The sequence below is a fragment of the Eumetopias jubatus genome, unplaced genomic scaffold (genome assembly GCF_037043125.1).
Source record: "Eumetopias jubatus isolate StellerSeaLion01/CBP00866 unplaced genomic scaffold, mEumJub1_p1.0 scaffold_9, whole genome shotgun sequence".
Classification (NCBI taxonomy): domain Eukaryota; kingdom Metazoa; phylum Chordata; class Mammalia; order Carnivora; family Otariidae; genus Eumetopias; species Eumetopias jubatus.
In genome coordinates this window covers 23,162,958-23,179,129 of record NW_028274815.1, presented here as the reverse complement: position 1 = coordinate 23,179,129, position 16,172 = coordinate 23,162,958, and the positions used below count along the sequence as shown (strand labels likewise).

Sequence of the window (16,172 nt, the reverse complement as noted above, 5' to 3'; positions counted from 1 at the left end):
CGAGCATGAGCTGGGGAGAGGGGCAGAGGGAGAAGCAGGCTCCCTGCTGAGCAGGCAGCCTAAGGACGCAGAGCTCAATCCCAGGACCCCGGGATCACGACCTGAGCGGAAGGCAGATGCTTAACGACTGAGCCACCCAGACGCCCCAAGAATGAGATTTTTAAAAAGATGTAAATGCAGTTTTCCTATTTTTCTTGTGTGCCAGCAGAGTGAGGGGGGACACACACCCTACCTGGGAGGTTACTCTGCCAGCCCCTTCATTTTTACTTATACATATTAAAGATAATCTTCCTCAAAAATCAGAAGACCAATGGTATCATTTATTAACCACTGTTTGTATCCTAAGTACTTTCTCAAAATGTTCATAAATAAAGCTGAAAAAAATCATAAGTATAAAAGACTCATGTGAGAGACAGTCACACTTTAGATATTGACAGTTCTATTTTGGAGGCATAGAAATTTCCACTAGGGATAACGAGAAAACTTCTTAAAATTGTTTTTGAGGAGTCAGAAATTTTGCCCATTATTATGCTACACTTTATAAAATTATCTCCCCGGGAACGGCCAACCTTATTCTTTATTTCACCTGCTCCTTCCTATTCCCACTTTTTTGGTCCTAATTTATTCATTTCCTTATTGAAAATTTTAATTTTGCGTTACTATATATATCTTTCTGTATTTATAAACCTTCTCCAGAATAAGGTGGAAGAGAAGCAGACCACTGACCCCCTTGGGGCTCAGTGCCCCTGAATGGGTAGAACGCCCCACCTTTTGAAGAAGACTGTGGGGAAAACAGGTTCCCTCTGCCCCGGGCTAAGCTCAAGGAGGCCTCTGATGTCATCTAAGGAAACAGCTGCAGAGCAGCAGGGCCACTGGCAACCTGCAGGGGGGGGCGAGTAGCAGTAGGAGGAGACGCCCCCTCTGCCTGCAGTCACAGGTGTCCCCCTCCCCTCCCTGTGCCTCCTCCTAATCCTAAGTGGGAGTCGCTGCTCTTGGGTCTAATGCTGGATTTCGTCCACAGATCTGGGTGGCAAGTTGCGAGTAGGAGCCCTGTTGGGACACCTGAGTCCTGAGAACCCGGGCTCCCACCCTGGCACGATCTCTGCCAGGCGGGTGACTTCCCTCGGGTTCCTAGGCTACTCAAAGTTTCCGGTCTTTCTTGAGTCAACTGTGCCAATATGGCTGGCTCACTCATGACTCCTGGGAGCAGATGGAGGTGAAAAGCACTGTGCAAACTGTAAAGAGCCCTAGAACAAGCACGTAGGGCTGCCCTTGTTACTGCTGGGTTTGTGGTTAGTCATGATGCTGCTCCAAGGAAGAGATCTGCTTCTATGATTTAGCAAAGGATCCTAAAAAACAATCTTCCTAGGAGCTTTAGTGTGATCAACATACCAAAAAGACTCCAAATGGCATTGAAAAGCTAGTATATAGAAGCCCACAAACTGCTATTTTCTTAATCAAGCTCTCACATTCGGGCCCTCAGGACATGAGGACATTGCTGGCATTCGCTTTAAACAAGGAGGAACTTACGTGCCGAAGTGACTGAGGAAAGCAGCAATATACTCCCTTCTTTTGTGGTACCCTTGAATCACATACTGCACCTGGAACAGAACCCGAAGATGAGGCGTAGGGAATTCTCAAATGCTTTCTTACATTTCCGAGACTCAGAGAAGTAGAAAGAACGGTGAAATGAATACCCACATCCCCATCACCTATGTTCAACAACTGTGAATATTTTGTCTAGCTGCTTAATCCAGCCATCTACCTCCCCATCAAGCTATCACTCAATCTTGGCTGAAACACTTCAAAGGAAATTAAAGACACCATGACAGTTTGCCCCTAGACAGGTGAGCGTGTATCTCCAAAAAACAAGACATTTTCCTACAGAGCCACAATGTCATTATCATACCCAACAAATCTAGCAATCATTCTCTGACGTCATCTAGTATCCTGGGCATTGTCACAACTTCCCAGTTGTCCCCAAAATATTCTTTTAAAAGGCAGGGTGTATAATAAAGGATCAGGCATTTAATCTAGAACGTCTTTTAATGTAGAATAAGAGTACCTCTTGGGGTGTGTACATTTGTCTATGTGATATATGATATTGACTTTTCAGAGAAATTGGGCTAGTTGTCGTGTAGGATGTTCTGCATTCCAGACTCTCTGGTTGTTTCCTTCCTATTCCCTCTAATCCCTACATTTCCTATAAATCGGAAGTTAGACTAAAGGTGTGATTAGATTCAGGTTAAAAATTTTTGGCAAGAAAACCTCATAGGTAATAGTGGGCTTGATCACTGGTTAAGGAGACGACAGCAAGAGCACTCCACTGTAAAGGGAGGTTTCCCCTTTGCCGCTGGGAGTGACCCGCGGGCATACTTCTCAAACCATATGAAGATCTAGCCCCCCTCTCAACCTTTCACCTCATGGTTTTAGTACCTGCTGGAGATGCTTGTCTGAATCAATTATTTCATTAGGAGCCAAAAAATGGTGATTTTTTAAATTCTATCACTCCGTTGCGCATTTATCAGAAGGCAGTTGTCTGTAAAAAAGAGCTTCCTTTCATCAGTGGGGGCTATTTTATGCTGAACTACAACTCCTATTGAAAAGGCAGGACAACGCTGAATTCTTTCTTTTCAAATTCCTAATATCCAGGAAAGGAGCGTTACAATAGGGGATTTTATTTTGCCTTTTTATATTTCCTTGTTATCACCAAATGACAGTTTTTATAAAAAAAAATTGTGAACTTATTAAGCTGGACATCTGAAAGTTAGTCATTTACCCACCAGCTACTAACACCAAAATACATTCCTTATAATGTCCTCAAAGAAATGGCTCAAAGAAACGGGAGAAAGAGGCCCCCCAAATCGTTTATATTGGCTGTAGCCACAATGAGTTTCCATGGCTAACAAAAGCTTGAGATAAAGTGCTTGAAATAACCTTGACACAATTGGTAGTGATAGCCACTTTGTACCCTTTAAAAGTAAAACAATTCTATGTATATAATAGGGGTTTATGTCAATTTATAAAAACAGTGCTTACTTTGCAGCCTTAATGCAGGATCAGAAATGTTATTTTGGGAAAAGAAAAACAGATGATAAGTTTGCTTAAGTGGCTTTGTTTAAAAAGGGGATGAAAACAGTTCTGTGTACTTGATTTTAAAAACAGAAAACCATTTTAACAGAAACCCACAACAAAACTGGCTATAAAGATAGATTCCAACGTAATTATGGAAATTCATTTGAAGAGATTGTTTCTAAAAGCAACCCATACTGTCCTCGTTTGTAGCAAGCATAAGAACATCAATTTTAAAAGACAAGTAAAATTAATGAAAGGGAACCAGATAAGAAAAATGGACTGATTCTTGCATTTTGGGGAAAATGGTAATAGAATTTTTTTTTTTTTTGAGGAAAAAGTATGACTAGGAATTAATCTCAATTGGAGAGCTTTAAAAAAAGGCTTTTCTTCTCCGTTCTGGAAGGCCAAATTTGCATGTTTCTCTATAATACTGGGACACAGATTTGAAGGCAGTGCAAAGTCCCACAACGTAAATAAGAATTCTATCCTCCGATCAGTTTTGAAGGAGGGCAGAGGCTGGGGGAATTTGGTCCAATAAGAAGCAACCACCCCACGAGTTAGATGCCCTGGAGTCCGCGCCAAACCCAGGGACTTCAGACTTGCCAGATTTTCATTTCCCTGACATTTAAAAAATAATACTGAAGCCTCTGAAATATTATTGTACTTTAAAAATATTTCCTATATAGAGATGAGCTATCTTTTGAAAGAAAGAGACAAACAGAAGATTTCTTTTCCAAGCCAATGAGCACAAGTCAATAGGAGCACAGGAGACAGTACTTTGGGAACTGGGCAAACGGAGTCAGTCAATGTGGGAGAAGAAAGAAAGTCAGTATTACTTGTGGACGAACATCTCTGGTTTTCAGCTAACTACACCGGTGTACTTTTTAGACATATCTGGCAATAGCCATTAATGTAAACTCAGCTACTCGCCAATGTACTGACTCATTCTTGCAGCTAAGAGAAAGCTTTAGATAACCTGATGGGCCTGCCTACCGAACCAGCTGACCTGGAAATCTTGCCCCTGGGAGTGGGACTCTGGCAAGCTACTCCTAGACAGGACATGGAGAATCAAGCACTGACTGGTAACAAGTGAGGTAGAGAAAAGCAGAAAGAGCTGAAGGCAGTTCTAGTGAATTACCTTGATACTCACTGGTGGCAAACACACACTCACACACACACACACACACACACACACTCATGCATGCATGCACGAGATAACTGGGAAATGGAGGAGTTCAAAGGTGCAAGATCTAGCAAAAACTTAGGACATAAAGGAAATTTAAGGAGGAGGAGGTAGAAATTTAAAAGATGAAGATAAGACTGGAACAGGAAGTCAGAATCCTTAGGAAAGGAAGAAGGAGCACAAGGAACTAGGGAGAGCAATGGATGAACTGTAATTCGAAGTACGAAAGGCCGGTGTCAGGTGGCAGCTGAAGCCAAGATGGGGTGCAGAGGCGGAGCCTGCAGGACAATGCCGACAATGCCGACAATGCCGACAATGCCGACAATGCCGACAATGCCGACAATGCCGACAATGCCGACAATGCCGACAATGCCGACAATGCCGACAATGCCGACAATGCCGGGGCGGAGCTATGCTGGAGGGAGGAGCCTCGTGAGGGGAGGGTCAGGAGACTTGCTTTTACCTTGTTGGTGAGTAGGTGGCATACTTGAGGCACATAATCAATGAGACATCCTCCTCCTGGAAAAGCTGGGATATGAAGAGCTGAGGAGCCTCCAAGTGCACTGAAAGGACAAGAGTACAAGGGACACTTCTCTTAGGGCTCCAGCAATGCAGGAAGTGATAACCCCAAACAGACTCGCCTTCTCTTAACGTCTGCCCACCAACCACTTGAGTTAATGAGGATGGGAACACGGGCTTCACTTTATGATTACATTTCTTTATTTTTATCTGTTTTGTTAAATCAGCATGTTCAGATTGCCCATGACTACCAACTAATGATCAGTAAAAACTAATGATTCCATCACACAACAGGACAAATTAGCACATTCTGATTGGTGTGGGTAAATGTCTTACCAATATTAATGGGCTGGACTTCGGATGGACACACACATTTCCATACTCTCCATTATGTGCTGGGCAAAGACAAGTCACTCCTTAAACCCCCATATTGAACTGAACTGAATTCCTTCAGCACCACCAGGGCGCAATGGAGGGACTGGCTCTGCCCCTTACCAGCTTTATTGCCCGGGGGGAAGCCTCCTGGGGCTTTAGCCTCCTCGAGCTTAGTGTGGGGCCAGTGGTCTAGGACAGGGGCTGCAGACTCCAGGCTCTACCCGGCCCAGGGAGGTGATACAAATGAGCACAGAGAACTGGAGAGTTTCTGCACAGTGGGAAGGGCTCTCCACCATTCAACTCCAGCTGATCTCTGCCATGGTGGAAACAAGCCTGGTCTTCATGGACCCTTATTTTTCACGTGAAGCCAGAAATCCAGATGATTTAAGTTCTCAAGTTTTAAATGGTGGCAACTAACTAAACATCTTCTGAAACACTGTGTCTCTGGGTCAATCTGGGTAAAGTCTGTAACTAGTCCAAGTCAATACTGACATTCATCTAAACAAGAAAGTGCAGTCAAAAATCACTGATCCAAGCACTAAGACACAACGCTGATCCAGAAATAGTTTCCAGGACTTTTGTGGAGATTCCCTTTCAGTTTAAATCAACCAGCATACCATTATTAAAGAAACTGCTCAGAACCTCACAGTATACATTTTGTATCCCATCCTTAATCTTGATTTCATCTTCTTTCCTACTCTCACTTTGCTTTGGTCCTAATTTGCTTTTCTTGTTTGAAGTTTATTTTAATGTATAGGTTTCTTACCGTAAAAGCCCCTTAAACCACCTCTGTAATATGGTGGGGTATAAAGAGACCCCTAAGATCCGTTAATGCTGTGATTATTCATTAACCAAATCCCCAGTTACAAGGTTGTAAATGGAAGCAAAGTGCTTCACAATAACAGTCTAGAAAATCATTCTTAAATAGTTTAGAGCAGACAGACTTAGCCTAGGGTTTGCAATACAGGGAACAATACATGTAAGTACTGAAAGGGTCCCAGACCCAACCTGTCTCCCTATTGACCACAGATTCCTGAAATTAATTTTTCCAGTAGAAATGGATATTATGTTTATTTATTTATGGAATGAAAAAGCCCCAACACGTAAATAAAATCCCGGGTGATGTGAGGAAGTCAACGGGGTGGAAATATTTGCTGTTGACTTTTTCTATTCAAATGAGACCTAAAAAGCACAACAACTCTGACAACTGAGAAAATTATGAGACAGCATTTGACTAAGTATGACATTAATGAATCATCTACAGTCTGCAACTGCAGAGAATCAGCAAGAACATCACTTCCGTTTGCTACTCTCAGAGCAGACATTGGAGGAGATTCAGCCTAAACTCTGAAGGAAGCTAGGAAAATTCCTATGACTTCTTGTGAACTGGAAGAGTACGCAAAGAGCACACTTCTAAGTGGAAGGTTCTAACAGTTCCATTAGGATGGAAACTGATTAAGAAGAAAATTCTACAGTATAAGAGAAAGAGATCCAATATTTTTATCTTATCGTTCCTGGGGGGGAAATATCTGTATAACATAGAAATACCAAGATCCAGGCTTCTCATAGCGTACTTGAAGAACAATCTTTAGCATAATGAAATTCCAGAAAATAAAATCATTTGGACAGTTTCCTGGAATTGATTACAATGGGCTTCGACCTATATACAATACTACAGGACAAGTTCTTAATCATTCATTAAATTGAGTACAAAAAAATGAAAATAGTCTGGGGGTAATCCTCTAAACTTGAGACTCCCTCTGCTTCTGACACATAGCCATTAAACAAAAATTGCCTATAATGATGGAAAGAGGCAAAGGTGTGGAGAAGTCCAAAGACTGGCTGCTTGGCCACCGGGCCCATCTCTCTGCACTCTGCTTCTGTGGTTATCGGGAACTAACACTTGTTACTAGGTGCTTTCTCATTACCTAATTTAATCCTCCCCACAATTCAGTGAGGTAAGAATTCGCACTGTAATTCTACAGGTGAAGAAACTGAGGCTCAGACAGCAGAAGAAATTCCCTTGGGTTCACACAACTAGGAGATGGTAAAGCAAAGATCTCAACTCGGGTTGGCCTGTTGCTGGAGTCCACGCTGTTACTGCCGGATTCCGTGCCTCCCTGAGAGCAGGGGGATTTGACTCTTGAAATGGCTCCAGGGATGGGAAGAAACAGAGGGTGTGGCCCCCTGTGAGCTAGGTCAGGACTGCAGTGATGCCATCGGGCTTCCAGAAGCACCCAGACCACCACTGAAGCAGGCTCTGTGATGTACACCTCGTTTCTCTTTACAATTTTCCACCCCGCAGCAGAGCAAGCATCCCCATGCATTTTGCTCCTACCTCAGTCTCTCCCACCCCAACCATCAAACAACCACAGTCGCTGGATTTATTTTTAAAAGGACACTTACTGCACCCTTTCTTTAACTCAGTAGTTCCTCAGCTTGTGAGGGTACTGAACCTGACTGCCAGCATCATATACTGATAAGCGCTGCTGATTCATGTATAAATATCCGCCTTGTGGGTAAATATTTAACAGGCCTGCTATAGCCTGAATGCTGCCCTGATTGTGCTGAATAAACAAAGTCAAGTGCCATGAAATAAAAAGCTATTACGTTTTTAAAGGGTACAGGACGGAGGTCCAGCCGGGTGAGCTCTAATTACTTAATATTCATGAATCAAAAACTATTGAGTGGAGCACATACAACGAAAAGCTCAGCATGTGCAGAGATTGCAGGACTCCCTGAGCGCTTCCCAGGGGTGCAGGGCTGGCTGGAGAGAAGGCAGGGCTGGACTGACAAGCTCCGTGGTGGCGGAGAGGGGCAGGGGGGAGCAGGGCGAGCAGGGGATGGAAGGGACCACTGCTGTGGATTCTTCTGATCTCCAGACCCGTGAGGGGAGGAAGCAGGGTAAAAAGTGAGGAAAAGTCAACTAGAGCAGCGGGGGTCTCAGGCTGAGATTGGGAGGACAAAGGGGTGAAGGGGCCGTTTTGATGAGAAAGTACCTTACGTCTCTTTATGGACTGAAATGAGATGTGAAATTCGCTGCTAATTCTCAGACCTAGGAATTCAGAAACTGAATCTGTGGATATAAATTAGAAGGACAAGGCCAGAGTCTGAGAAACCTTTCCAACAATGGAGTTAAATAGACCAAATAGTAGCCAGAAAAACACTTCCAGGTCCGTCTCACTGGATCTAAAAATCAAATATAAGAATTGTCTGTGTTCACTGTATTGATGCGATTGTTTTCTATGCAAATACTGCTAATAGAGCCTTTTGGGAACGGGGCTCTGTCTGCAAATATTCAGAGCACTTGTAATATCGAAGACTTGACTTGGCTACGGTGCTACAGCACAAGGGAAATATTTTTGAGCATTTTGACATGGAAAAACGCAGGGAGTTGGCCTGTCTGAAGATCTCACTTGGGACAATGGGGTTTGATTTAACCTATTATGGAGCGGTAACTCCCTCCTCTCCGTGTGGGGTTTTACCTCACTGGCCAAATAAAATGAGCAAAACATGACCTCGCACTGGAGAAAATCAGAAGGGCCAGTGATTTTCAATTATAATTCTTGCTTCCGCCACATTTGTTCTGTTTGGTTCTACTCAATTTTCTCATCAGTGCCGTGGGATAACACTATTCTCAAAAAGACCCACCTCTCTCAAGTGATAAAGCAACAATGAGAATTAGAGTAATATGAAGAGAGCACCAAGCACTCTACGAGTGACTTTATTCTAAAATGTCTCCTGCTTGTGTACGCTATGGTCCAGGGTTATGTCAAGGCCCTGTTAGAGACACTTGGATCAGCGTTACCATCCTGCTCTGCCTCCGAATCGGGTTCTGAGGGAGAGGAAGATGATCTGGTTGCCTCCTCCACAGGATGATTCAGGGGAGTGTTGGAGGGTGAAGCACTGACAGGGGGAACTTCCAGGATGGTAGATGGACTCAAGCTGCCATGAGCCCCCAAGCTAAGACACATCCTAAGGAAAGGTGAACTCTCAATTGAACTCAACAAACACTCACTGTGTGCCCAACTCTGTGTAAGGACTTCAGTTTCCTGTTCTGGATCTGTATTAGGGCACTACTGCTAATTCCCTTCAAGGTAGAGGAATGCCAAGCCCTCAGGAATCTGGGGCACTCTATAATGCCAGAGTATGTTTCCTGGTGGCCTGCCAGGAGACCCATTACAGCAAAACACAAGTCACTGTGATTTACTGAGCATCTGCTTTAGCCAGGCACTCTACTAGGCATTTCATTATCTCTAAACCTCATAACAACCTGGCCAAGTAGACCTAAGTAGTCCAATTTACAGAAGGGGTCACTGAGATTCTAAGGATCCAAGTGTTTTTCCAAGGTCACCCAGCAATTAAGCTGCAGAGATGGGCTCAAAACCCGGTCTTCTTGGTTCCAAGGTCTACATCTTTTTCGTCAGAAAGTCTTTCGTAGAAAGAGTGTGAAAAATTTAAAACTCTACCCCCCATGTCCTGAAACAGTGGTTTAAGTGGCTGAAATTATCCTCAAAAAAGCTTAGATCCATGAAACTCAGCACTGTGTCATCTCATTTGTTCTTGTCTTAAGATATCATATGTCACAACAAGTTAACTTGTAGGACAGAGAAAAAAAGTCCTATCTAGCCTCTGAAAACCCAGCAGTGCACAGACAATACATTAAGGAGAGACTCTGGTTTGCTGGTTTCCCCATCTGGATTTTCTTTGTGCGAGTGAAGCATTTTCTAGAGATGTTGTTAGCCCCTGTCTCATTTCATAGATTCAACATTAAGCCATATCAAGAGTCTCTTGATACCTCAGTTAAACAAAACCAGGGTCTAAATCAAAACTGAAAAAAATCTCAATGAGTATAACAGGAGAAAAAATAAGAGATCCGAGTGACAAATTAAGTTTACAAGTAGAAGAAAATCTGGGAAGTCAAACTGGATGAGGCGTTCAATAAGAACTGATGGAGGCCTGGCCATGTTGCATTTGTGACTAACCCAGTATTTCCATTAAACATGCTTCACAGTATATAGCAGGTCTTTATTAGAGTACTATATTCCATTTCTTGTTTCCCATTTTTAGAGGGACATATGAGAATGGAAATGTTCTGAGACCATGATAAATATGAAATGTTCCTCTGGAGCAAAGTCTAAAAAGAAGCTGAAACTGTTAAGTGAAATTACTTAGCAAGTTATGGAATCATTAAATAGAGTGACTTAAAAATGTGAAGACATACTCTATGGACTATTTGAATCAGCTGTTCCTTGCTTATGTACAGTATACATGAAGAGTTTAAAATATGACGGATTTCGTTGGTATAGTGAGTGAATTTTCCACAGGATGGGACAGGAATAATAACTCCATTTAAGGAGCACTAGGTATCAGGCATTATGCTAAGTGCCCTCCCGTATGACATCATCTCTGCTTCATACAAACCTGCGACAGAGGTGTTATCCCATTTTACAGATGGGAAGGCTGGAGCTTAGAGAAGCTACAGAACCTCTCCAAGGTCACGTAGGTGGTAAATGGCAGAGAGGCATCTAAATCCAGGTGTCTCTGACCTAAATCTATCCCCCCCCCCCGCCACTTAGGCCTTCAGGTACCACTTTTGTGATTTCTGACGCAAAAATCTATCTGCAGACCTGACATCTGGTTCCACGTGCATCAGGTTCACAGGCTCCTTGTGGCTTGGATAGTTCAGGCTGAACCACAAAGGCTGTTTCCAGGAACATTTATTAAACTGGTTTAGGTACCTAAACCGAAGCAATGAAGGCCTTTTTCATTCTCGGCAAATGAACCCCAGGAAACCCAGAAGAACTCTGAGGGCCAGAGGACCTGACGGGCAACTCCCAGCAGATAGGAGGTGGCATGCAAGCAAGGAAACCTGACATTAAAAAAAATACAAAAGATGGGAATATTGTAACTGCAAACAGAATATGTCTCACGACATGAACACTAACCAAGCTTTTGTTCAGAAATGTGTTTTTTAAGTTTGTTAACATCTTAAAAAAGCCTTCAAGGGACAGCAACCTTAACAGATGTCCACCATCAGGATTCTGTTGGCATGTGGAAAAGCATTTAAATCCCCCGAAACAACAATGGACTTAGCAGATGTTCTATTAAGGTTTGGGATGAACTACTTACGATGATGCCTTGGCCGCGCAAGACATGAACAGGCGAAGCAAGAGAAAAGCTTCTGATCCCTGGCCTATTATCTGCAGTTGATTCCACCACAATTTCTTTAAGAAATGGAACTATTTTCAAGCATCAGGCATCGAGACTGAGTATATTTTACTACGAGTTTGTTAGAAATGTACAACTCAGACCCCAGTGAATGGCTTTATTGCTCTATTATCCAGGTACAGGTACAGGTTACTTTTCCTATGAAGTACTTTTATAACATATTTACTGGGAAAAAAAATCAATACATACATACATCAAATTGTCACATTGTATACTTTGAAGAACTTACAACTTTGTCAGTTATACTTCAATAAAGCCAGTAAAAAAATCAATGCATACCATAGTTAACCTCAGCTAAATGCACAAGCATTTTTATACCTCCCTCCTCACTGCACACTGGTTTTAATGGTCAAAGGAAATGCAGAGAAAAGGGAAAAAAATGCCTCTGCCTGTGTAGGGCAGAGAAGGATATCCACCTGATTCCTGTTTACTGTTTTTTACTAGAGCCTCAGGCACACAAACAGCATTAGGCAACTTCATGCACACATTGCTGGTCTCTGTGCTCCAAGAGCTAATCTGTAGGAAGCTGCAGTTGGGCTTGTGCACACAAAAACAAGCAAAGATACCAGAAGACGAGATTAGCCAGGGTGCCGGTACATAACACTTTATAATTTGTTTCCAAAGTGCTCCTCTTTTTTTTTTTTTTTTAACAACAGCCTTACAAAGTTGGTAGCAAGTCTTACTACACTCATTGTAGAAATGAGAAGACTGAGGCTTGAGATGGATGACTTGCCCAAGGTCCGACAGCTGGAAACAGTGAAACGGGCTTGTGATTTTTTTCTCTGCACTAGTTCTCATGACGGTGTGAGAAGAACCTGGGGAGCCTGTTAAAAACTCAAGATACCCAGGCACCATCCCAGAGAAGCCGATTTATTAGGTTTGAGATGGGACCTCGGAATCTGCATTTTAAGAGGTTCCCTAGGGGATGCAGGTGCAGGTGGTCCTCACACCATTGCTCTGTACCTCATGCCGAGGGTGCACACCTGGGACCAGGAATGGGGAAAGGTATGGTAAAAGCAAATTCGCCTCCCATCCCTGGGGCATTAGGTCACTGACAATTTGAAAGGCACTGTGGACAAGAAGGTGAAGGAAACACAGACATGCTCTTAAGGAGTAAGGTGTAGTGTAGGAGTATAAGATACTTATGGAAACAACTAGAAAAAAGGTGATTACCACTGAGTTTATTCACAGGCAAAAGGCAGTGTAGTTACATGTGGGTAACCAGAAGACGAGGCGAGGGAGTAGTCAAATCAAGACTGGGGACTGAAGTAAGGAGGCCACAGATTCTACTTAAAAGGGCAAGGCACTGGATCAAAGGCTAGAGACTCTGTGGGCTGCAGACCATGGATCCCGGACCACAGTGAGCAGCTTTTGCCCCCGTGAGAAGGGCACCTTTCACACTTGAGGCTGCCCAGGAGAGCTACCTGTGACAGGGCAACTGCCTGGAGAGGGAGGAAGAAGATACAATGGTAGATCTTGATGCATGCCAGTGGTGACCTGGGCAGGAAAGAAAATTTGAGGTTAGAAAAGAAGTTCTGGGGACACCTGGGTGGCTCAGTCAGTTAAGCATCTGCCTTCCGCTCGGGTCATGATGCCGGGGTCCTGGGATCGAGTCCCGCATCGGGCTCCCTGCTCAGCGGGGAGTTTGCTCCTCCCTCTCCCTCTGCCTGCCACTCCCCCTGCTTGTGCTCCTGCACTCTCTCTGACAAATAAATAAAAATAAAATCTAAAAAGAAAAGATAAGAAAAGAAGTTCTGTTTAGTCAGAGAGTAAGAGATGTCCTGGAGAGAAGGAACAGTCTGAAGTTGGAGACTGAATCTCAGCCAGTCTCAATGCTTAACATGTCTCTTTTATACTGACAACTTCCAAACTTATACTCTAGCTCAGACCTTCCCTTAACCTGGGACTCAGATAGCCTATTGCCTACTCCCTGCCCGCCCCCCCCCATGTCTAAATGTCTAAAGTGCGTTTCTGACTCCACCTGCTCACGGCAAAGCCCGCCTGCAGCACCTCCCGCTCCCGCCCTCGTCCAGCAGCCAGCCAATGGCAGCTCCGGCCTACTGGTTCCTCAGGCGTCCCGGGCTCTTCTCTCTCACAAGCCCCGTTCAGTCAGCCCTGCCCAGGCTCCCGTAACTTCTCATCTGGATCCCTGCGCCATGGACAGGCCGGGACTATCCCACCTCAGACAGCTGGCCCGGTCCTTCCGCTCTTCTCTCTTCCCAGCCATCTGCGGGGCTTGCTGTCACACCCGCTTCAGGGCTCCCGCAAATATCACTGTCCTCGTAAGACTTCCTGAACCCGCTACTTGTAACAACCCACCTCCATCCCAGGTATCCCGCCGTCTTTGTTTTACCTTTCTTATGGCATACGCGTCCAGAAGACACTCCCCATACGCTCTTTGTTTCTTGTCTCCCCCCAGCACCCTTCACTAGAATGGGGACCTCTGTCTGTTTTGGTCCCTGCCGTAACACCAGAAACAGGAGTAATGACAAATTCATAGTAGGCACTCAATAAATATTTGTGGTATTAAAGTCAAATGAATGTAGGGAAAGATACGGGAGTCCGATTTCCAAAATGGACATTAAAAGTCAGTAAATGTATACATCTTTTCTGAAACCATCATTGTGAAAGGGCCTAGGACAGGGGTCAGCAAACTTCGTCAGTAAAGGGCCAGGCAGTAAATGGTGTCGGCTCTGTGGCCACAGTGTCTCTGTCGCAACCGCTCAGTTCTGACGCCGTGGCATGAAAGCAGCCACAGACAATACGTAAACGGGTGACGCACCGGGTTCCAATGAAATTATTTATGGACGCTAAAATGTGGATTTCATAAAATTTTTACACATCACAAAATATTACTCTTTAAGTGTTTTTCTAGCCATTTAAGAAATGTGAAACATCACTCTTAGCTCATGAGCCAAACAAAGTGGGCTGTAGTTTGCTTGCTGGCTCTCGATCTAGGATCATAGGATCATTTGACAGTTCTAGGGATGCTGAAGATAGGGATGTATCCAGGAAGAAACAGAGGCAAAAAGACCTGGAGTAGGTTAGCAAAAACGAAAAGCAGCCCCTTTGGTCAAACCTCTTACAAACTACGCTCGACCAGCAGGGCAACTGCAAGCATAAGTCTTCTTTAGGCAAAGGTGAGGTGAGCGTTAGGCACCTCGAGGCACCTCGTGGACTGTGGGAGTTCTCATAATGATACTGGATTGGAGCTGTGCAAGAGAGCTATTTCTATCATCTCAAATGAAGCTTGAGGCATATTCTGGTGCTTTCTACTTCTATGCTAGGTGAAAAAGCTGCCTACAAAAGCCTTCCTCCCACCCAAAATACTAGCTGTTAGTTGGTGACTGATCCTCAGAAATATTAAGATGAATCATATATGCTCTTTTCACAGTGCAAAAAGAGATAATTTTAAAACTCAGAAAATGTCACTTCGGGTAGTCACACACCATACAATTAGAAAAGCTGCCCAGCCTGAAAATTGTAAATAAATAAAATCCTGTTCTTGCATGGAAACATTTTTCCTCATTTAGATTCCGATGCTTGTCTTAGGACTTGCCTCCAAGATTGGCTGGTGTTAAAACGTGTTCAGTCCCATAATCTGATGATGGAAGGCAGGCTTTGTTCTCCACCCCTCTTCCCTGGGGCCCTCCCTGGCTAACCCTGCTGGTCTTGGTAACCCACGGCACTCAGCTCTGACTTTCTCCAACTGCTGTTCTTCTCACCTATAGGCAGCTTGTGGCCTCTCTCTCTCCTGCTTTCAGGGTTGGCCTGAAAGGTGCCAGCTAACAGTGGGCTCAGTCTGGACCCAAGCACAGGGAAAGGAATCCCGCGTTTCTTTCTTTCTCCTGCTTCCAGAAACAGGTATTTTTGTCTTTGATCCCTAAGCTCTGTTTTCTTTCTCTTGTTACTAAACAGTTCACTCCCTATCTCCTCCTGGCCCCTCCCTTGCCCTTTTTTGCAACTTCATCATTTTTCCACACTGCACCGTTTGGCACAGGAGAAGGAGGGAACCACATCAAATAAAGGAATGCAACCATAAAAGCTGCCTTGAGAAGCAAAGCCCGGATTTTTTTTTTTTTGTTTTGTTTTGTTAATTTACCGTTTTTGGACTTGTTCTCCCATAATCAAATCCTCCCTATCGTGTTAACAATGTGGTAGTGTGTCAATACATTGGAATTTTGCTTCAATCAGCAACCCAGAGCTTAATAGGAAAATGAAGCAACAAAATGCTGGTCTTACTGTTAACCTTAGGCCAGGCCTGTACTTAGGATGGGGATGTTGGCTTCTTGATGGTATGCGGGCCAAACCTTCACTGTTTTGTGAGGAGCTTGGGGCTGTCAGCAGAAGCCTAAGGCAGTGTCTTGGGCATTACTTAGACATGCTTCTGCCATCACAAGAGGGACAATCACTCCAAGGACACTGACTGAAGCATGAAACACCCAAAATTTTAGTAAGCCAGAGGAAGTTTAGACTGAATTCACCTGCAGAAATTTAAAAAAAGACACATTCGGGGAAGGAACAGACTGGGTAAATAAAATGGACAATAACTTAGCAATAAAAAGTAACAAAATATTCAGAATGAATGAATGAATGACACGTTCAGCTTAGTGGCAGCCATTCCTGGGTCTGGCTTGGTGACACTCAAGTCACCAAGACTATGATGTCTATAGTTCTCACAAAAGGGCTTGTGTAAAGGTCAAGTGTTGTTTTGTTGTTGTTCTAAATTAAAAACATGTGTCCAACACATAAACCATTTAGGTACAACAAGAAGGTGCCACAATTCCAA

At 43.8% G+C, this 16,172-nt stretch overlaps 1 protein-coding gene across 1 annotated transcript in view; it reads right to left on the bottom strand.

Moving 5' to 3' along the window:
* Nucleotides 1-16,172, bottom strand: part of BABAM2 (BRISC and BRCA1 A complex member 2) — a 393,748-nt gene that overhangs the window by 80,809 nt on the left and 296,767 nt on the right. Inside the window, exons 8-9 of the mRNA XM_028099423.1 lie at nucleotides 4,722-4,821; nucleotides 1,531-1,601 (exon numbers count right to left, since the gene is read on the bottom strand). Of these exons, the coding sequence (XP_027955224.1) occupies nucleotides 1,531-1,601; nucleotides 4,722-4,821 (171 nt within the window). The remainder of the gene's footprint in view (nucleotides 1-1,530; nucleotides 1,602-4,721; nucleotides 4,822-16,172) is intronic.